Genomic DNA, 23,249 nt, shown 5'->3' on the forward strand with positions numbered 1-23,249 from the left:
TTTGTACATTTGAGGGCTACCTTGGCCGTTTATAGAGAAAAGACATGGGTTTAGGAGAGTATTACCTAAAAGACGAATCTATAACTCATGTTTGGGAAGCAAGCTCCCCTAAGCTCATACCTCGCACAACGTTGGGATATTCACATTGATGCTTTCAAAATTTTTTGATATGCTAGGAATTTCCGTTTAGCAGATTTCTGTTTTTTTTTGTTCCTAAGAACAAATTTGTTCTTGATAATAGATTTAGAGTAAAATCAACAAGTAAAAAAAAGTCAAGTTCTTTATTTTCAAGAACAATTCTAAACTCAAGCTAACTCAAATTCTTTTTTTTTTTCTCTTTACTCTTTTTATTTTCTTCTTGTTCTTCATCCTTCTCTCTTCTTCTTCCACTACCGCTACCGGCGACTGGCGGTCCTGCCATCGCCGTCCACCACCGCCAGTCGCCGGCGACCAATTGGGTGAGCTCTTGCAAGCTTGTCGGAGGTGGAGGCTTGCCAGGCCAAGGTGAAGTCCGATGAGCTCGTCGTAGGTTCGTCTAGCCACTGGCCTCACCGGTGGCTAGGCGGGCCTCCCTCGGCCATCCCATGGCCATTGGCAAGCCTAGCTTAGCTGGGCGACGTTCAGTCGAGGCCTACCTAGCCACTAGCCTAACGAGGTGAGACTGAGCCTCGCCCAATTGCCTACAAGACTCGGTCGATGAGGCGCGGCCTCGCCAAGGGTGACAATGCTCTAGCGAGGTCACTAGCCCTCATCTAGCCGATCGTCGATTATCCTAAAGGCTAGCGATTGACCAAAGCTTAAAGAATAAGAGAATAAGAGAAAGAAAAGAAAAGAAAAGTAATATAATTATTTAAAAAATTAAAAGAAAATAGTTTAGATTAGAAATTTTGATAACGGTACCAAATGCAATATTATACTAGAAATATAAATTTTAGACAATTGTCAAATGCCTTAAAATGCTTAGAATTTATTCTTGAAAACAAAATAAATAAAAAAAATCATTTCTGATGAGAAATTGTTTTCGGAAATAGAATGGTTACCAAACGCGACCTGAAACAACTTCCAACTTTCGACCAAGAAAAAAAAAAACCAACTTCCAGCACGTCCCAAATAAGCCCAGCTACGAAATTAGCCCACTCACTTGACCTATCCACAAACTCCCTCCTAGACATGAAAATAACCTTAAACCCAATAAACTAACCTAAGCCCAACAACAAAATTCAGCCCGTACCAAACACAAGGCCCCCCCACGCCTTGAGTCCACGATGGACTCATCTCATCCCCTGAACAGCAGCTTTTCTCCCACGCCCGAGCCTCCACCAAGCCCCACCGCCTAGACCAGCCAAGAAGCATTAACGGCGCTCGGACCTCCACGACCGACCACACCTGGTGCTCGGCGAGTCACGGCCAACAACCGCGGCCGCCGCCGGAACCCTTGCCCTCGTTGGCCCCCTCACGGTGGGGCCAACCTTGCCCCGAACGGCCAAACCGAGACCCACTCTAAGGTTTCGACGCATCCCTACCGTCCGAAAGCCACGCCTCAGCGACCCTTGCCCCCGTCGGCTCGATCAAAGAAAGGGGCAGCGACGGCCACAGACGAAACAACACGACGAGAGCGAGTATTTCCCACACAAACTTTCAAATCTAGTTCAGGCATTATATCAAACAATTGGGGTGCGCTACTATAACGAGGGATTTTTGGCTCAACTGAAGCTCGACCCGTTCCGGGACTCTCGACACGCGACGAAAAAGATATCGGAAACAAAACGCGGGGCAACGCCGGCCGGACCTCGCGGGAGCCGGACAGCCGGGAGCTCCGGCCCGGCAGGCCCAAAAAAGGGCAAGAGCAGAGCCGAGCTTACCTGTTCGGCATAAGGGCGTCGCCGGGAAGGTCGTCGGACGGGTCCTCGAGCGGCCGAGGCGTTGGCCGAGGATCCCTCTCTCTCTCTGTCTCTCAGTCGCTCGGATCTATCACTCTCCGTTTGGCCTCTCTCTCCCCATCCCGGTCTCAAGCTCTCCAAAGCCCCCCAAAAATCCCCCCATTCGACACACGCTCCCTCTATCCCTTTGAAGCATCGGATCGTGCGCGTGGCTTCTTAGTTCTTGCCTTGGCTGCGATTGCCAGCCTGGCCCCCGAACGGACGTCTCGCGCGACGCTTGTCTCCTCCGTGTCGTCCTTTCGTTCGCGTTCGTCGTTCTCTTTCCTGCAGAACGCGAGGGAAAGAGAGGCAGAGAAAGAGAAGGCTGGGCCGATCTTGGGGTAAATAAAGCAAAAGTGGGCCGGCCCAGGCGAACAGAGAGAAAACGGAAAGTAAAAAGGAAGAGGCCGGGCCGGCCTGCCCATTTTAAAAAAAAAAAAATTCGGTTACCATCAGTGAAAATGCTCCTAAAATTTAATGTAAATTATTTTTGCTACTGATTAAAAATTAATCCATTTCTATACAATTAATAAATGATTAAACGGGTTGTCAAAATTTAGATGTCGACATGTGATCTACCCTATCTTTAATCAATCGGAAAGATTATCTCAACCGCCACCTTCTTGGTACTACAAATCCAATTATTATGTGATACTAACACCTTTCCAATTATAAATATAGTTTCACTGCACAAAAGCTTCTGTACATCCCGTAATACCCTAGCAACCTTGGAAGTCCCATTTGGAATAAGATGCATATAAAAAATACAACGTTGTAAGCCATTTTCTTTAATCAATAACCAGAACAAGCACAGAAACAAGTATTCAGAAAACCATATCATGCTAGAGTCAGTAATAGAAGGGACAAGGTTTGTCACACATTTTGATGTCCTTCTATAAGTTATGGATGATTAAGCTTCAAGTTTGGTTCTTCTACGGTAAACTCTAGCCATCTTTCTCTTTCCTCTTTCTGGAAAAAAAAAAAGCATACCAACAAGAAAGGATCTATAATATATATATATACATGAAAATGAAGCAATAGTTTAAAAAGTTCATATTTACAGGCTGCACAGGTAATTTTTGGATAAATTGTTTTTTTTTCTCTGAAATGCAAACGCGATATTAAACTATGAGAAATTTTTGCATATTATAAATTCGTGTATAAAAAATTCATAAATCAAGACAAGCACACTGTAATTGTAAATAATTCAGCACAAAATACAAGGTGGAGAAGCCTCATGCACTGCACGAATGGACCAACTCACTGCAGTGACTGGGGCAGGCAAGTAAGAACAAAAGACAAATGAAGCCAAGCCCACAAGAATGGAGCCATAAAACAATTCCACCATCACGTACTTATATCATGGGAAATCGATTATATAAATTCGCTTCTTTTCCTATTCTGTGATACTCTTTTTTTCAATTCGAGCAATGCCGGACCAAATTTCAGTGTAGATGTAGACCAATTAGGTGGTCATTTTGATATTTTTTGTATTGTGTGCCTAACGGAAACAGATGTTTTCTTCTATTGTGCAAAGCTATAGCCTCGAAGAAGTACTTGAATCAGTTGCTAAAGAGAATTCTAGACATCTGAAATATGCCAATGCAATAAGTTGGACTTGGAGATGCTTAAATTGCTATAAAAAAACAAAAAGAAATGAAATTCCATTCTAAGTAATATATCTTCATCTGTTTAGTAAGTGACTTATTATACGAGTGAATGTTCAATAGAGCCCATTATAATTGTATTTAAACCGCAAAGCTTAGTCAAAAGATTATTTATGAAAAATATTAAGGTAAAAAGGAAAATCAGGTCCAAGTCAGAATGTTCAATAGAGGCTAGATGGTAGCGGCCCAAATTTTCGCTGACGTGAAGAGAAACTAAAAACACGATCAACACAAGAATGGACTAGGACATGGTGCGGGTGTAACTTGAAAAAAACAAAAGACTGGAAATTATTTAATAGAAATCACAAAATTTTGGGAGTGGGGTGAAATCTTGCAAAATGGAAAAAATTGCATAAAGTTTTATCATAAAAGAAAAGAAAAGAATCATTTGAGAGGCCGATACCCACAAATCTCTTCATTTTCTGGATAAAGCCTACATTGTCCACAAATAATTGTGTGTTTGTGGTATCCCTCTGTCAAACCTGCAGATTAAAGGACTCAATAGTTTGTAGAGAGAGCCAAATGAGATTTGACCGATGGTTGGCTTAACGATCTATGTAATTCATTTCTCATATGAATTGGTTATCTTATTTCGAAAGGGTCACGACAACACTTAAATTATTAAAAGATCACCAATGTTCCTAAACAACACCATACAAGATAACCAATGTTCCTTCGATTATTAAAAAAATGGTGAAAAATGTATTTTGACACACCAGCCAATATTGGACTAATGTAAAGGTTTCAGATCTAAGATTGAAAAACCAAGATGTGTATTGGCAAGTTCTAGAGAAAAAATAAAAAATGAAAGTCAATCTGAACAAACCAATCACCTTACTTAACGACTATTCAATATCCAATCACTTTACTTAACGTTATTGTCTTGCTGTAAAGAAAAACCCACCACCTCTTTCTGTCTTCTAGCTCCTTTACTTTTTTTTCTCCAAGTAACAGTGAAAAGCATGAATAGACTGGAAGAAAAAAAAAACTCAAATTATTTACCATTTACTTAAACTAGCCAATGTCCTTCCAAAGCCGTTAAAAACATGGCATGTTCTGTTAAATTCTTCCCGAAATTTCAATTTTGCCCAAACCGTTCCTGAAAGAAATAAAAATTCCAAAAATTTTTGGCAAATCCAAAGAAGGTTTTCCTACGCTCATCACAAAATATTAATACCAATACACTCAATGCCAGATAATGCCAAGAAGCACAAGCCAGAAAACACAATTTGTTTGTAACTCCAAATACCCGGATTTGTTATAGTCCCTCCTGTAATACTCCAGCCGCCCCATGAATTGGTTATTCCTAAACGAGTTTTTTCTCTCTTTTTTTTTAATTGTTGGTAAGATTTTTCCTTTTCTAATATTCGACTCCCTGATGTTGGGCCACGTGCGTCCCACCTGACTTGGTCTTCACAAATTTTCCTCCCAGGACGACTTTGCCCTTTGCCCTGTATCATTAACTCTCCGTCTCTGTGCGCCTCCATGTTCTGATTTTTGCCGACTCCCTTCGTTTCCCAGTAAGTCGCCTTCAACCTCCCTGCATTGACTTTACCCTCCCAGTTAGCTCTTTTCGCAGAGCGGTTCTCTTCCGTGGATGAATACAGCTGAGAGGATCGGCCCACAGATGGAATTCAACGGAAGTCATGCTCTAATGATCATCCTTGCTTTGACTGTAGGAGGACTGTATGTGCTCTGATTGCGCTTCTGTTCGAGCTATTGTTGGCAGATGATGGACAAAAAAGAAACTTTGCCTGGGGACAACTCACGAAATCGAAGAGAAGGAGGGGCTCGGAGTCAACCTCGAGAACAGATGATGCGTCCGGAGAAGAGACCGAGGCGCTAAGGAGGGACTCGGAGTCAACCTCGAGACTAGAGGATGTGTATCGAGAAGAGAACGAGGTGTTAAGGAGGGACTCGGAGTCAACCTCAAGAACGGACGATGCGTCGAGAGAAGAGAACGAGGCGTTCAACACATCGGGAACAGAGTACGACGTGTTTCACCGATTGCCTTTACCGTAGATTGAGACTCGCTGGATTCCATGTCTTTCTAGACAATGAAGAACTCCGAGTCAGCAAAGAAATCGGTGGAGAGCTTTTGAAAGCACTTAACAAGTCTCGAATCTACGTACCTATCTTCTCTCACGATTATGCTGCCAGTTTGTGGTGTCTCCGTGAGGTTGTGCATATGGAAAAATGTACCTCAAAATCAAATGGGAAGAAAGAGATACTTCCCACCTTCTATGATGTGGAACCTGATGATGTTAAACTCAAAACCGAATTGTACACAAATGCCTTAGCCAAGCACGTGGAAAAATTCGGCCCTGATGAATTGATGCGGTGGGAGGGTGCTCTTGTAAAGGTTGCACGTCTCAAGGGATGGGATCTTAAGCGGAAAGGGTAAATTTCCTCAAATTTTTTGGTTCTTATTAATAAACGCAGTAGTTTTTGTCCTCAAAATTTTAGGAATAAAGCAACGCGACATTTAATTCAATTTATGAGTGAATCCGATGACTCTTACTTGAATATGGTCCGATAGGTCTAGTGAGAACTTACCAACTAAAATCTGTCACCCTTTTTTTTTTTTTTGCCAAAAAGTAGTGCTTCTTTCGATTTTGCTTGAGTCCCCGAATTTTTTCTTTTATCTCAGAATTCAACTGTTACATCAGCTCAATCCTATAAATATATCTCAACAATACTGGTACTTTGGATCATATGTCGCTGCATGTTAGTCGATCCCAGCATTATGAAAAAAATATTGAATCTTAGTCCATCCATTCCATCAAGAATATCTCCTTCACGTCAATCGGCTCATGCATTATCTAAATCATCTCTCATAGATAAAATTGAGTGACATTCCATGATGTTCCAACATGTGTATTAACTGATTGTGCCGCTTAATTTCCATCCATAGTGCATGAAACTGTTGACTTATTTAACCATATGGTCCCTAGAGAAAGAGAGATCGTCATATCCGCGAGGATTTTTACCCTTTTCTTTCATGTCATTGACTAAAACAAAAATTTTCTATTTTGCTGCAGCCAAGGGGAACTAATAGACTTGGTTGTTGAAGAGGTATTCTGTAAGCTTAATGCCAGATATGTGGATGTGCCTAAATATTTGATTGAAGATCATTGAATCCTGATTTCTTTCATTAAGAGCATCAAACATTAACATTTTATATTACCTAATGATGCATTTTGGCTGGATTATGCACAAATTGAATATCTTCCTGCAAAATGCTGACATGGTGAACATCCGGCCAATTTTTGGATGCCATGTCACTACACATGTTCACCCATCACCACGACGTGTTCACCTTGTCAGCACACTACTGGAAAATTGATTGTTGCCGTTAAAAGTGTATCAATAATAGAAAAAAAAAAAAAAAAAAAAAAGAAAGGAAAGTACAGTGCTTTGAGTGGTGGAAGTCAAAATTCTTGACATAATTGTGAAATCTACTAAAATTCATTGACCACCGATGAAATCTACCAGAAAATGTTCAAGAAATGAGAGTGAAGTTGGCTCAGATGAGTTACTGTTAAGAAGTCGGAGTTCTCTGATCAAACCGCCAATGGAGCCTTTTGTTTCACTCGACCGAACCATCTGGGGGACTCTTCAGCTTGTTAAACCCAGTCCAATGATATGACTTTCAATCTCTAGGTTTCATCACAAAATCCCATGTCGCGTTCTGCCTCAAGGCTTGGATCTTCTCCTCCATCGCCCTTCTATTCTCCCTGTGAATTACTTCTTCAGATGAGGATGATTATCTCACGCCAATATCCTCTATTAATGCTGCATTAGCGCACTTGGGATTTGGTCGTGTAGCCCGTCCGCGTGTCCTCGTAATGAGATCATTGCATTCTGCTTTTAGACCATGTACTATGATCCTCCTCGCCCGTCCTTGTTTCTGGGATGTAGGCTTTTGTGGATTCAATCCCGAGATTGTCGGCAGAAGATATTTAACATTCGCAAAATATAGGCTCGCGATTATAATCCCGGTGAGTGATAGGTAAAAGGTCGTTCTTCTACTTGTGAAGCTTTGCATCATTTCCCTACGCAACGAGAGTTATCAGCTTGTCCCATTCGTTTGTCAATTCTTGCATCCTCCATGTATGGCAATAACTCATCCTCGGCCAACATGTACATAGCCTTGCCGGCTTTCCTTTTTATTCCACTCCGCGAGGTCATCTTTATAATTTGGTGATCCAGTGTTTTCGAGTAGAAACTGTGGCACCAACACGTGCACGAATTCTGATAAAAATCGCTATTTTATTTACATTTTCAACAACCAAGATATCGTATGCTTTTCAATTCTTTGTACAGTGAGTTAAAGATCTTTAAGTTACAGTTTGTTTGAGACATCCAATCAACAATTAGATTGTCATTCTAATATTCTTTTCTTTTCTGTCTGTCCGACTAAAATAAACCATCCTTCACCTATGCATTGTCTCAGCCCCGAAGAAGTAGTTTTGAAGGTTACTGCCGAGGTTATTGAGAGCAAGGAAATTGTTAGACGGACTCCTGAAGCCTTCTTTCGCTTATTACCAAGGTTATTTATGCTCTAGGTTTCTATATTTTTTCCATAAATAAAAAGATTAAACAATAGTGGCAAATTTCCTTTTATGTACTTCAGCTTATTGTCTATTTGAATTTGAAATGAGGGTAGAATAGGCATTAAATAGAGAAATTTTAGGAGAAAATGTACTGAATACCTTTAAAAGTTATGTATAGGAAACATGCTAATGGAAAAAATTGATTGGATTAATGACCATAACAAAAATGACTCGTAAATTATGTGCCTCACGGGTGTTATACTAGTTTGAATGTGAAAACAGAGAAAATGTATAACAAGTATTCGCGACCTATTTTCAAGTGCACCATCTAGGTTTGGCTAGTAGACTATTAAGTTTAAACTTAACTCGGGCTCTCCTAAGTTCATACCAAATCGCGACTTAGGTTCAAGTTTTTTTTTAAATGAATTTTATCTAAGAATCGCTAGAAATCAGTTTATGAGTAGGTCGATTAGACACCTAAATAAAATAATTGGAGAATTATTTTACTCCTACGAACCAAAGACTTTGGATACGGAGATTTGATTACACTAGACTTTTCTAATGCCTTTTCGATATCATTTTTTTTATTTTCAAAAATATCTTTGCAGGCAATTTGGTTTAATTTTAAACTAAATTTCTATCATGCAATAGAGTGATGCACGGATGTTCAATCATTATTAAACACTCAATGAATCATATAAATTGCACCAACAAAAAAATAAACACACAAAACAAGCAATTATTTTTTATGGGCTTTCTCTTATCTTGAAATTAAAACTTTACTATAAAACACGCATTTAAACTACGTGACCTAATTTTATTAACAAACAATTTCTAATTTAATGAACCTATCATGCAAACTATTTCACATGGACCTAATATTTTTTGTATTTTTTAATTAAAATTCGTAATAAAAAAACTAATTAAATTGTCGAGAAAGAATAATTTTCTAATATGTTTTAGGGGTTAATTTGACTTAAACCCTATCCTATCTTAGAAAATTATTCTTTTTAAATAAAATGAGATTATTAAAATATGCAAAACATTATCTAAGACCCTACCTAACAATTTTTTTGTTATTTTATTTAGGTCCAACCCTAATCTATGTGCAATCCTATGAAGTCCTACATATCCTAATGCGCAAAAATACAATCCTAATTACGAAACCAACATATTCCAATGCAAGATTTGATTTTCTTTTTTAGTATTTTCCGAGATAAGCAAGTTCTAAATAAATATTATATCTAAACCACCAAGATATTCAAATAAATGATTAAAATAATCGAAAAAATAATCCGTTGTCTCATAGATTAAATTAATGATTATTTTAACCCTAAACATCACAACATATGAGAAAATTCAAAATAATTAAAAATTTGATTTGAAGTCTTATGAATTAAAATTAATAATTATAATGATTTAATAATCAAAACACTTTCAAAAAGCCAAAAAAAATAGTATAATTAAAAAAAAAAAATTCTTACAAATCAAATTAATAATTATAGTGATTTTTGGGGAACGATACCTATTGATCATGCCTAAAATATTCATAAAATCAATATCGACAACACCCAATGTTCTGATTTGAGCAATAATAACGAAACTTGGTTAAAGAAAAAAACTACCTTGACTGAGTTTTCCTAAACGGGACCAGTGCGCAGGATTTGCGACCAACCATTTGCGCCGGGGTCGGGGACGGCGGCGCAGGGGTCGGGCAACGGGAGGCACGGCGACTGGTGGGCGGACCAGCAGCGACGACGGGTGAGCAGGTCGTGGGTGGAGGTGCTGCTGGTATTCGCGGCTGCGGAGGTGCTGCTGGTGCTCGCGGCGTCGGGCGGGGGTGTAGGCACGAGCTGCTGGGCATCGGGGACAGGCACCGGCGACGGGTGAGCAGAGGCGGGGGCGTCGGGCGGAGGTGCAGGCGCGGAGACGGCGCTCGGAGCTCCGGCGACCGTGAAACAGCAGCTGGAGTTGCAGGCGTTGCTTGGCGGTAGGAGGCGCAGGCGAGCGACGGCAGTAGCGGGGGGCGCGGCGAAGGCAGGGGAGGCGTTCGGCGGCGAGCGAGCGGCGCTGCAACGGCGTCGGCACTTGGGCGTAAGGAAGCCGGCGACGAACGGGCGGGCGGAGGGCAGCACGGCGAGAAACGGGCGGAGCTCGGGCAGCTGTAGAGGAGGACGCCGAAGAAGAAGATCTTTTCTTCCTTTTTTTTTTCTTTTCTTTCCCCCCTCACGTCCGCTCACTTCCTTTCTCTCTGTACTATGCTGCTGACTTCTTTCTTTTCTCTGAGAGAAAAGAAAGGCTTCTTTTTTTGAGCTCTTCCCTAATAAACGAGAGAGAAGTTCCCTTTCTTTTGGTTTTTTATTTTTTTTTTTCTCTGTACTTTCTCACGCTTGCCTCCTCTTTTTCACGAAAACTGTGGCCCTCTTTTTATAGTGATTCTAAAAATCCATGACAATTTTCAAGCTTCCTTTCTCGGTTGCCTTAATTTGTGATTAGTAAATTGGAGCGTGATTTCGTGATCAGATTGATTTTTCCTTAAATGCTTCGATTTGTTCCTTTTTATCAAAATTATTGCTTTTTATTTATATGATTTCTTAGCTCTTGATCATTGACCGGAATTGCTTCCACATTTACTAAGATTTGAATGTTTTTCAAAGCAATGGTGGCTAATCAGAATTTCAGCTTCCATTCATGATCAATCAAATTGATTTTCCCTTGTTTTTCCTTTTATTTGCTCTGATGTAATTTTTATTTTATTTCCTTAGGATCGCCAAAATTAGGTGTCAACAAGTACATCTTTTCATTATGTATAAAATAGGTAAACATGATAATATAATATTACAATTAATTTGTTTTTGTTAGAATATTCTAAAAATAGCTTGTAAGAATGATATCGAGATTTCATTTCAAACCCCAACATGTAATTTCAAAAAGATTCATGAAATTAGTTATTTATTTCACTACATGGCCCCTGCCCTAGACATGTCCACAGAAGTAAATCCATATAGTCCATTTGCAAAAGGGTACCATGAAAGACCTTAGGGTTTTGTTCTATTATTATTATTGTTATAATTATTATTATTATTATTATTATTATTATTATTGGTTCTCTTCTATCGAGTATGAGTTAAAAGACATTCAGCTCATGTTTGTTTGAGACATTGAATCAACAATTAGGTTGTCATTTTGCATCACTTTGTTTCCCATCGGACTAATATGAACTTTTTTATGTCTCTAAGCATTGTTGCAGCCCTGAAGAAGTGGTTGAATTGATTATTGCAAAGGTTTTGAATCATCTGATTGATGTCAATTCCTGAATTTGACTGAAGTTTACCTGAAGATCAATAATAGCTGATACCCGTTGTATGGAAATCGTTTCTCAAGCCTTTGTTTAATTCATTGACGAAGAAAAAAGAAATGATGTTCCATCGATCCATTCCACGAAATGATGTTCTCTAGAACTGCATTTATATTCTAATTGTGGAAGAACTAGAAATTTCATTTTAAAATGAAGATGGATTAAGATACTTATGCTAGGTATGTTGTTTGGAAGATTAGAATGATATTCAAGTAACTTGTTTATGTGTCGGATCTAGAAAATTGTTGAACTGCACTCTATTGGGAGGTTAGTGAAGTTTGCACATTTGTCGTTAAGGGGGGGTGCTGGGAGATAGAGGAGCTTCTGAACTCTATTGAAGGGCTAGTTAAAGCTTACACATCTATGTTGATGTGGATGCTGTGTGATAAACTTGTTGGTTGAGTTGGGCTTAAAATGTTAAAAATGGGCGATCTACTTTATTCAACTAGAAATTGAAAGTAATTAGAGCAGACTTTTCAGTAATGAGAAAGTTACATAGCTATACATGTCTAACAGGTGAAATTTCATGATTTCTAAAAATTTTGCTTTGATTTTAAGTTCCACTGACACATTATTTCAAATAGATTCACAGATTTTGAATGTTTGTTCATCAAAGAACTATTGACGAATGATATCCTCAAATAGATCCCTGTAGTTTATCATAGCTAGAGGAACTGTGTGGGGAAAAGAGACCTTAAGTTTTTGTTTCAGTTTTTTTTTTAATTCTCTTGTTTGGTGTCTGAGTTAAAAGATCTTCGAGTTACGTTTGTTCGAGTCGCCAATGTGAACCTTTCTGTCTATGTGCAATGCAGCAGCCCTGGAGAAGTGGTTGAATTTGATTATTGCAGAGGTTTTGACTGAAGTTTAGTTGAACACTCTTACCTCACCATTAGTCATCTGATGGATGTCAACGCCAGAATTTGACTGGAATTTAGTTGAAGACGGTGATAGCTGATACACGCTGTAGATGCTGGATCTCCTCTATAGAGTTATTAGACTTTTCTAGCACAAAATATCTTCAGGAGTTTCAAAGTAAATTTTATCAACTAGTGATGGGCCAACATGTAATAGTGACATGGTATCCGAAAAATTGATTGTTGCAGTTGAAAGTGTATCAATTGTAAAAGAAAAAAGGTAAGTACAATGCCTTGAATGGTGGAAGTCAAAATTCATGACATGAATGGAAAATCTACTAAAATTCAGTGACCATCAAAGAAATCTCCTAGAAATTTTCAAGAAATGAGAGTGAAGCTTGTAATCGATACGTTGGCTTAGATGAGTTACCGTTAAGAAGTCAGAGTTTTCAGATCAAGCCACCAATGGAGCCTTGTTTCACTCAGATCAAACCATCTAGGTGACTCTTCAGCATTAAATCCATTCACATGATATGGCTTTCACATCTCTAGGTTTCTTCACATAATCCCATGTCTCGTTCTGCCACAAGGCTTGGATCTTCTAGTGCATCGCCCTTCTATTCTCCCTGGGATTTACTTCCAATCTCCCTTCCATTCCATTCACATGATTTACCTCAATGTCCTGCATTAACGCTGCATTAGCGCACTTGGGATTCGGTCGGGTCGCCCGTCCGCGTGTCCTCGCAATAAGACCATTACATTCTGCTTTTCGGACCATGTGGTGACGATCCTTCTCGCCCAACGTTGTTTCTGTGATAGGCTTTTCTGGATCCAACCACAAGATTGTCGGCAGAACATTCACAAAATGTTGGCTTGTGATCATAATTCTAGTGAGTGATGGGTAAAAGGCCGTTCTTCTGCTTCTGGAGCTTTGCATCATTTCCCCAAGCAACGGGAGTTATCAGCGCGTCCCATTCATCTTTCAGTTCTTAGCATCGTTGGCCAACATGTACATAGCTTTGCCCACTTTCCTTTTCTAGTTCCACTCCACGAGCTCATCTTTATCATTTAAATATCCAGTGAATTTTTTGTCAAAATGGCGGCATGCGCACGATTTTTTTTATGCAAATAGCTATTTTATTTATATTCTCAAAACCAAGATATCGTATGTTTTTTTCATTTTTTTGTGCTTTGAGTTAAAGATTTTCAAATTGCAGTTTGTTTGAGACATCAAATCAACAATGAGAACGTCCTTTTGATATTCTTTTTAATCCTGTTTGTCAGACTAAAATAAACCACCCTTCACTGTGCATTATCGCAGCCCCGAAGAAAAAGTTCAGAAGGTTATTGCCGAGGCTGTCGAGAGCAAGGCAATAATAAGACGGACTCTTGAAGCCTCCTTTTGGTTCGATGTGAAAGAAAAAGAGCGGATTTGCTTTTTATGTAATAAAATTCTGTACAACTGTATTCTGTTTCGACTCTTTAGAGGATCTATATGTTTCGTTTTGTAATGAAATTAGTTCACAATTCTAATTCTTTGGTGCATTATTACAAGGTCAGCATATCTGTCTGAAAGAGAATATCAGTGAAACTTTCACATTTGTCTTTGTGGTACCTGGAGTAGAGGAGCTTTCAAACTCTATTGGAGGGTTAATTGAGCTCATACGACATTGTTCATGTACGCGCTCTACAACAAAAGAAAGGAGCTTCCAAACTTAGTTGGGAAAATTAGAATCAATGATTGAGTTGAATTCGCAATGTGTAAAGATAGTTGATCTACCTGATTCATCTGGATACCTAAAGACATTGAAATTAACTAGGATGGACAGCTCATCTATAAGAAAGTTGCCTAATGCTATTGGACCGCCAGAGATGATTGAGATTTACATTTCAAACCTATGGGTCCGACAAGAAATCTCTGGTGAAATTGGAAGACGACATCATATGAGGATCTTGGGCTCACATTCATCGACGTTATTTCTGAACTGCCCATGAATCCGTTCTGTCTCCCATGTTCAACAACTTTTTTTTCCTTGAACTACTAACAAATTTGACAGTCACCCAAGCTTCTTTTATCAGTCTCTGTTTTGATGCATCTAGCATCCGGATTGTTCATGGCCTCATGAATCTGGTTAATTCAGATTTTCCGGACACGTCAGACGTTTCCCTCGAGCAATATATCCACCGGCTTCCGTGTAGTTTGTCATTTTGCGACTTTCGCTTAACAGATATTGTTAATTTTTATCCTGGAGAAGTTTTTGGTTCTGGATGTTCATGAATTTAAACCTGTGGGAGACTTAGATTACTTAGGTAGTGTTTGTTTGCGTTTCCTTTTTTGGGTTTCCGGGAACAAAAAAAGAATAGACACGCGTTTGTTTGCGTTTCCAAATCTATTTTTTTTTTTCCAAGAACACATTTGGAACAGAAACATGAATCAAGAAAAATGTGTTTTTGTTTCTGGAACAATTTTTAAGAATAAATTTTCTCTCTCCTCTCTTTTTCTTCTTTTTTTTTCTTCTTCTTTTCTTTTTCTTTTTTCTTTGGCCGGTCGCCGGCCTCGGCCATGGGTGGTGACCGGCCGTCAAGGGCCGGCAACGTTGTTGAGGGCCAGCGACCTTGCCGGAGTGTCGCCGGCCCCGGCGAGGCCAAGCGTCGCCGACCCCGGCAAGCTCGAGCTCTCCCGGCCAAGGCGAGGCCGAGCCTCACGGCGAGGCTCGCCAGCCCTCGTCAATCGGTCGCCAGCCATGGTTGAGGTCGGCGACCGGCCAAAAGGAAGGAAACAGAAAAAGAAAAAAAAAAAAAAGAAAAAAGAAAAAAAGAAAAAGAAAAAAGGAAAACTAAGAAAGAAAATAGAAAAAATAAAATAAAATTATTAAAAATTTAAAAGAAACAAAAAAATTATACAAGTTTACCAAACGTGTTTATGTTCTTTTTCTATTTGTCGAACAAATTTACCAAACGCGTTCTTCTGTTCAAAAATTGTTCCCCGGAACAAAAATACTTTTTTCTATTTCTGTTCCCTGAAACAATTTTTGAACAGAAACACAAACAAATGCACCATTAGTGTGCAATAACCATACGGGATATTGCAGTTTCATACTTTTAGAATGTTTGCTTCCAGTGATGAACGTTCGTCAGTGACAGTGTGAGGAGATTGGAAGCTCATTGCCCAACAGATTTTCGAATTTTCACTTTGGCAAGCGCAAGGCCACTGGCCTTGTCGCGTTGGAGTTGTAATATGACTAGAATTTCATTAACTCAAACCAAGTTTGTGAACGTCAAAATATAAAATATCCAACATAGGTTTCAAAGGATGATAAAGCCAATTAGAGGGGAGCTCTCTTTTTCACTGGCTTTTGCCACCCAATCTGCTAACATGTTTTTTTTTTTTTTTTTTTGGTAAAACAATCTTCTAACGTGTTTGCCTCTCTTGGACAATAGGATAGCCAGATAAAACTAAGACGGGTCAGCTTCATTTTGCACTTGTTGGCCCAGGCCCTTATGTCCCACGGGCCTTGGTCTTTACTTAACAAGGAGTTGACTAAGCAACTTTAAATTTTTGTCACACACTTCAACTATGAGCATATAAATTTTTGGTAACGGCTTTTATCATGTGTTAGATTGGACGAACGAGTTAACTTAATGAAGCTCTGAACGACGTTTGACCGAATGGAATCCCCCGACCAAGGGGAAAGAGGATACTCGATTTCTTGAGGAAAATAAATTGAGCACACTTGCACTTTGGAGAAACAATGCAAGGTCGAGGTAAAGGAAAATGAGTTAAATCGTTGCAAGTTTGACTGGTTGACTGAAGATTAGATGGAAGTTATTTGGTTAAAGAAGCGAGCAAAATGGAAGTTCGTGGGACAAGTGTGCAAGTAGTGATTTTTCCCATCAAAGTGTTCACGGGTGATTGGATATCGCTCAACTGAACCGGAGATTTATCTTTTCATTGCATCTTTCGAATCCTTGCATTTACTTTTCATGAAATTTTTCCAACCATATATTTCATTTCCTAATAATTTCAAGTCCAATGCAATTAGCTTTAATCGCATTTATATTGGCAGTTTCGTCATCAAAGCCTCTTTTGCACACTTTATCCCTAAGTTTGGAACCGCAAAGCGATCTTGATGGTTCTCCAATCATTTGGAGTCTGAATCACCTTAGCGCACGTTGATTTTCGTCAATATCTCTTTTAGCAAGCCCATAAATTGATTTTCCCAACTGTGTTCAAAACCGAAACATTTTTTTTTCTCAATTTAGCAATCTTTTTAAACATCCAATCGACCGATCAAACAGGCCATCCAAAATTGGAAGAATAAAACTAGTCCTTTGCTAAGAAGGAAAAAATTTTGCTCAACCCCAACGTAGCTGAGAGGATTATAAACCATTCTCAGACATTCACACGTTTTTTTTTTTTTTTTTTTCCATTCTCTGTTTAACTTTCTAATTTTTGGGGGAAAACAGACATGATCGATGATATTCATAAAAATAAAAAATAAAAAAATTCCCATATTTCAATCTCAAACACTGCTAAAGAAGAAAAGGGCCAGGTGTGAGTAGCCCTTGCAGCTTTGGTCTAGATGCGACCCAAGAGCAAAAACCTTGAAAAGGCCTAAAACATAAACTTCCTAATTCAAACTGATTATATTGGAACATTGGTACAGGCAAATGGCCCATGCATTTGATTTGAGAGGCTCAATTTTAGGCCGCTTAAGTATGGAATACACTAGGATGGTTTAATGTTCTCAGCTTAAAGGCTTCTGCAGTCCGCTCGCTCGAGCTCCCTCTCCTCCTCTGCCATGGAGTTTCCCCTCTACCGCTTGTGTAGTCCCCCTCTACCAGCTGGGTAGTTTCCTGTTGCATCCCCATCCTCTTTGTGCAGCGAAGCTCCGCCTCTCAACCTTTGGGTGTTCTTCTAGTGTCGAGGCTTGAATACCCCTCTTCGAACGATCGCAAACCCTAACTTGAGCCCCTCTCCTCCGCATCAAGGCACCTCCCCATTTCCACTCATCTGACCTTCTTTCAACTCATAAACCCACGATCTAGTGATTCAAGGTTCCTCTCCAGCTTCACTCACCAGAGCTCCCTTCAACCCATACACCCACGATTCAACCAAAACCCCTACAAAAACCATGGCAGATCAAAACAAAGAAGACAGGCGACTTGCGGCTCTCTGTAAAAGCATGGGCAAGCTATGGAATGCAGTCGACGTTGTCGATATCCCAGGTGATATTTCTCCTGAAAAATTACTAGAGTGTCGCAAAACCCTATTTGGCCGATTCTACACCAACCCCGCATTAAACTACAATGCTTTTCTAACCCTCATGCGGAAAGCTTGGAAGACTGAGAACTTTACCTGTGCGACGCTGGAACCGGGTTTTTTCTCATTCTCCTTCCAATCAGAAACAGAGGCACATAGAGTACTCCACACGAGACCTTGGTCCTTCTCCAGTCATCTCCTCATACTTAGGCAGTGTGAACCTGACACACCTGAGTTCTGTTATGATTTCAGCTATTGTGATTTCTGGGTTAAGTTTATTGGATTACCATATGGGAGAGTTACCTATGAAGTCATTGAGGAACTAGCCTCCAAACTTGGCGCAGTTGTCGAAGTGAAACTCGAAGCAAAGGGAAATAGCACCTATAAAGTGGGTAAAGCCAGAGTTAGACTACCCTTAGCAAACCCTCTGAAGACTGGTGTGCTTGTGAATCTAGAGAACAGGAAGATTTGGGTTGAATTTAAATACGAACGACTGCCCTATTACTGCTACTCCTATGGAAGAATTGGCCATTACGTAACGGAGTGCGCCGAAATTCCGTATAGAGAATCAGGGTTGGAACAGAACTTACCAGCTAGATGCGGTGATTGGCTGCGCGCTGAGGTGAAGGAATTAAGCCCCTATGGCAAAATATTTTATGGCAAGAAGGAACTCCTTCCTCAAGAGGTGGATGCAGTACTCGAAACCCCACTATCTCCTGTAATTGAAACAGAGCATAATAGTTCTCCTGTAACCCAGCAAACACAAGTCTGTAACACTTGGCAAAGGGGGAAGGAGATTTACCAACATTCCACATCTCGGGATATAATTCTGATTGAAGAGAAAAGCCCCCAGAAAAGAGGCAATAGCTGTATCGATGAAGAATCAATATTGATACTCCACGAGGAATAGATGAAGGAAGCTGATGCAGGACTGGAGACGATCTCCCCTGCAAGGTCGAAAGGAAAATATGTGAAGTCGACAGGTTCAAAAAAAGTTAAAAGATTATGTCCATATGGAGCATAAACAACACATCAACACTCAGAGGACAGTAATCAGCTAGTGGAAACACCTATAAGGGTGGCAGGAAAATCAGATCAATGGGCTCTGATGGCTAGCCCTAATAAGCCACCAAATTACCCATGAAACTACTAAGCTGGAATTGTCAGGGGTTGGGCAATCCCCTGACAATCCAGGCCTTGCGAGTCACTGTGACTCAAGAACAGCCCAATCTTGTTTTCATTATGGAAACAAAAAACCTTGAACATAAAGTGCTCAAAATCAAAAGGAGACTCAAGTTTAAGAATAGTTACCTAGTTAATCCAGAAGGTACAGCAGGGGGCTTAGCTCTATTCTGGGATGATCAACTGCAAGTGTCCATCAACTCCTCCTTAGCCTCAGCAATCTTTACCCAATGTCACCTGACAAACAATAATCAGAGAATGAATATCATTTTTCTCCATGCTCCATATGTGTTCAGAGAAAGAATACAGTTATGGGAACAAATTCATTCAGCAAGTGCGCACTATCGACTACCATGGCTTTGCTTGGGCGATTTCAACGAAATACTCAATCACTAGGAGAAAGTGGGAAAGTACAGAGCTGAAACTTACAGGTTAACAGCTTTTAGAGATTTTGTAAGTCAGTGTTCCTTGATGGACCTCGAATGCAAGGGGTGCTCCTTCACCTGGTCAAACAAACGTGAGGGAGAGAATCTAGTGAAAAAGAGACTTGACAGAGTTCTTTGCTCGCTTCAGTGGAGAATCACTTACCCCGAGGCTGAATGTTTTGCACTCCCGGCGATAGGCTCGGATCACACTCCTCTTGGCTCAATCAAAGAGAAGAAAATGAAAGCAGTTTAAGTATGAAGCATACTGGAACGATGAAGTAGAAAGCAAAGCCATAGTCACTAATACCTGGAATGGCCACGATCTCACCCCGGTGGAGAAACTGCAGCAAGTACAGCAGAAGCTGATTCATTGGAGTCAAAGCAAATTTGGCCACGCAAAGAAGAGGATTACTTGGCTGCAAGGAGAACTCCAAAACCTAATGAACAACACGCAACGCAACGGAGAATCAGCTCAAGAAAAAAAGATCACTAAAGAAATTGACCAACTATGGCGACATGAGGAGATGTATTGGGGAATGCGGTCAAGGATAAGCTGGATAAAGTGGGGTGATAAAAATACCCGGTTCTTTCATGCGACGACAATTCAGAGGAGATGTCGCAACCAGATAACAATGCTGAAAAATGAGAACGGAGATTGGGTTAGAGGGGAAAACCAACTACAGAGGATGACAGATCAATTTTATAAAAATTTATATTCCACAGTTTTCCATAGTGGGTCTCCGCAACTACCAACCCATATTAGAACTTATACCTACCTTAGTGGATGACCAAATCAATCAAACCTTGATGGCTCCAGTCACAGAGGAGGAGGTTACTCAAGCTATGCAGCAGCTAGGGGCCTTCAAGGCACCCGATCCTGATGGATTTCATGGCATATTCTACAAGGAGCACTGGCCAGTAATCTCCAAAGATATCTACCAAGCTGTACAGCTCCTTTTCACCTCTGGTCATCTAGATCCTGCAATAAATAGAACACTTATCACATTGATACCCAAGATCCCACATCCTGAAAAACTGGAGCAATACCGCCCTATTAGCCTCTGCAATTTTATATATAAAATCATTTCCAAAGTACTCACAAACAGACTCAAACCAATTCTACCACATATCATTGCAGAGGAACATAGTGCTTTTGTGGGAGGTAGGCAGATTCAGGACAACATATTGATAGTTCAGGAGGTGCTACATAGACTACGCAACAGCAGCAGGAAAAAGAAGTTCCAAGCAGTTTTAAAACTTGACATGCAAAAGGCATACGATCGTATAGAGTGGGACTTTCTTAAAGCCTGTTTAGCAAGATTAGGCTTCTGTGATCAATGGGTACAGATTATTATGCAATGCGTGACCACAGTTACTTACAGCATAAACTTCAATGGCGAACCCTTACCTTCCTTTAAACCAACCCGAGGCTTGCGCCAAGGAGACCCACTCTCACCTTATCTCTTTATCATTGTGGCCAACGTGCTGTCTACCCTGATGAAGAAAGCAGTTCAAGATGGTTCGCTCACAGGAATCATAATGAATAACCACTGCCCTACTCTGTCCCACCTCCTCTTTGCTGATGACTCGATTTTCTTCCTGCATGGTACAATAGCAGAATGTCAGCACTTGGCAAATATCTTAAATCAATACTGCTTTGCATCTGGTCAGGCAATCAATCTCAATAAGTCAGGAATCTACTTCAGTAAAGGTTGTCCTACAGCTCTAAAGTGAAATATGGCATCAACTCTTCGAGTACCAGAAATTACCAAGATAGGGAAGTACTTAGGTATACCTTCAGATTGGGGGCAATCCAAGAAAGACATCTTCGCATGGATCTTAGCTCGAGTCAACTCCAAACTCGACAGCTGGAAGGAAAAATTGCTATCAAAGGCAGGAAAAGAAATACTCTTGAAAGCGGTAATACAAGTTATCCCTCAATATGCCATGTCAATTTTCAAAATACCTACATCAATTTGTAAAGCAATTGAGAGAAAGGTGGCATCATTTTGGTGGAAAAGCAATGACAAAAAAGCTGGAATTCACTGGAAGAAGTGGGACTTGTTAAAAACTAGGAAAAGTGAGGGGGGTTTGGGTTTCAAAGACTTACAAATTTTCAACATAGCAATGCTAGCAAAGCAGATGTGGCGTATCCTTAAAAAACCAGACTCTCTGTTGACCAAAGTAATGAAAGGATTGTATTACTCACAGGGTGACATCTGGAATGCTCGAAGAGGCTCCCGTCCCTCGTGGAGTTGGCAAAGTATCATCAAGGCCAGGGATTTGGTTGCTCCTCAGGTAATGCAGAGGATAGGCAATGGGAAAAACACATCAATCAGAACATATAGATGGCTAAAAAGTGGCCCTATAGGAGGCCTAGCAACAAATCACGAACCAACAAGAGTTTCGGACCTCATAAATCCAGACACAGGCACATGGAATGAAACTTTACTACATTCTATGTTTGATGAAACAAGGGTCCAAGAAATATTAGCCACACCCATCAGCTTACCTGACGAAGAAGATAAACTGGTCTGGATACACACCAAATCGGGAGATTACGAAGTGAAGAGCGGTTATTTTATATTTAGGGATGTCTTACTTAAACCACAGGAAACACAAGCACATTCGTCTTATAAAGCCAGCCCAAACCTCTGGAAATACATTTGGCAGTCCACAATCCCACCCAAAATCAAATTTTTCCTCTGGAACGCATGCAATAACGCACTAGCTACAATGGAGAATTTGCATCACCGAAAGATCGTACCTTCTCCTCTATGCCCCCTCTGCAAGCAGGAAGCAAAAATGCCCGAGCACACACTTCTTCTATGCCCATGGACTGCCAAGGTATGGAACTCATCTCCCCTGAATATTCGAATCTCCAGGTTTGGCCTCACCCGGTTCGAAGAATGGATCTGCAGAATCAAACAGAACCCAGTTACTTCGGGCAAATTTAATAACATTGCGGCGGTGCTTTGGAGCGTTTGGAAGGAGAGAAATCAGTTTATTTTCAGCCATCAAAACCCGAGGCCGCACTCAACAATCGCCAGAGCAGAGGCGATCACAGCAAGTTACAGAGCTATAAACGGTCAATCCAAAAGCGAGAAGGAAACAGAACACTTATTTGAAATCTGGAATCCACCTCCTCCAGGCAAGATCCGAATCAACGTAGACGCCTCCTTTGATCCCGATCTGGCAATCGACATAACTCCCACTGATGGAACAAATCCTCCTCGCAACAGAGCAGACGCCTCCTTTGATCCCGATCTGGCTAATGAAACAACACCCACGGATGGAAAATATGGAAGAAATCCTCCTCGACACAGAGCAGCCATCGCCTGTGTTTGTCGTGATCACCGCGGCATCGTGGTGGATGGCTCCGCGAAGCAAGTTCCTGCGGCTTCGGCCTCTCAAGTGGAGGCGATCGCAATGGACGAAACCCTAAAGTTCATCGAAAGCCGACACTTTCTCTCTCCCCAAGTACACTCTGACTGTTTAACTCTAGTGCACGCGTTGAAGTCTTCGACCGAACTCAACTGGGAACTGCAACCGATTGTGAGCCGGGCCCAAGCCAAACTCGCCCAACTTCCGGGCCTTTCCCTGGCTCACTGCCATCGTAGCTCAAATCGCCCCACGGATTGGATAGCCAAGGCTTGCCGGAACAACTCCTTACCCCCGAACTGGTTATCAAATCCCCCCTGCTTTATTTGATCTTTTATGCACTGATGTAATGGGTGTTTTATTCCCAAAAACGAATTAGTAATCAAAGCGATGATGTTTGCCGACCAAAAAAAAAAAAGTTTGGAATACACTAAGCTCGAACTCAGTAATACTTGATGTGAGAGGCAACTCTATACTTTATTGAACTTTTTTATGTTGCGGTTTTCAAGACGTTGGATGTCTGCGAGAAATCTAACCTAAACAGTGCATTCACATATCTGTTATAGACTTGGAACACAATTGTTTCTCTCTCTAAATATTGTTTTAATAGCTCCATTACATCATTAATCGCTCGATTACATCAC

At 40.6% G+C, this 23,249-nt stretch overlaps 2 protein-coding genes across 2 annotated transcripts; one reads left to right on the plus strand and one right to left on the minus strand.

Moving 5' to 3' along the window:
* Window positions 1-9,782: 9,782 nt before the first annotated feature.
* LOC120291931 (lysine-rich arabinogalactan protein 19-like) lies at window positions 9,783-17,491 on the minus strand. The gene is made up of 2 exons (XM_039309742.1): window positions 17,435-17,491; window positions 9,783-10,304 (listed from the first exon to the last, which is right to left on the minus strand). The coding sequence occupies exons 1-2, from the start codon at window positions 17,489-17,491 to the stop codon at window positions 9,783-9,785; spliced, it is 579 nt and encodes a 192-aa protein (XP_039165676.1).
* A 4,469-nt stretch (window positions 17,492-21,960) lies between these two features.
* On the plus strand, window positions 21,961-22,935 carry LOC120291932. The gene has a single exon (XM_039309743.1). The coding sequence runs from the start codon at window positions 21,961-21,963 to the stop codon at window positions 22,933-22,935; it is 975 nt and encodes a 324-aa protein (XP_039165677.1).
* The last annotated feature ends 314 nt before the right edge of the window (window positions 22,936-23,249 follow it).

This window comes from Eucalyptus grandis, chromosome 3 (genome assembly GCF_016545825.1).
Source record: "Eucalyptus grandis isolate ANBG69807.140 chromosome 3, ASM1654582v1, whole genome shotgun sequence".
Taxonomy (NCBI): domain Eukaryota; kingdom Viridiplantae; phylum Streptophyta; class Magnoliopsida; order Myrtales; family Myrtaceae; genus Eucalyptus; species Eucalyptus grandis.

Coding starts and splice junctions, on each gene's coding strand:
- LOC120291931 (XM_039309742.1), bottom strand. CDS start 17,491: ATGGTTTTTGTAGGGGTTTTGGTTGAATCGTGGGTGTATGGGTTGAAG. Junction 10,305..17,434: donor ATGGGTTGAAGGGAGCTCTG/GTGAGTGAAGCT, acceptor CCTCCTCTACAG/CTGCCCGAGCTCCGCCCGTT.
- LOC120291932 (XM_039309743.1), top strand. CDS start 21,961: ATGGAGAATTTGCATCACCGAAAGATCGTACCTTCTCCTCTATGCCCC.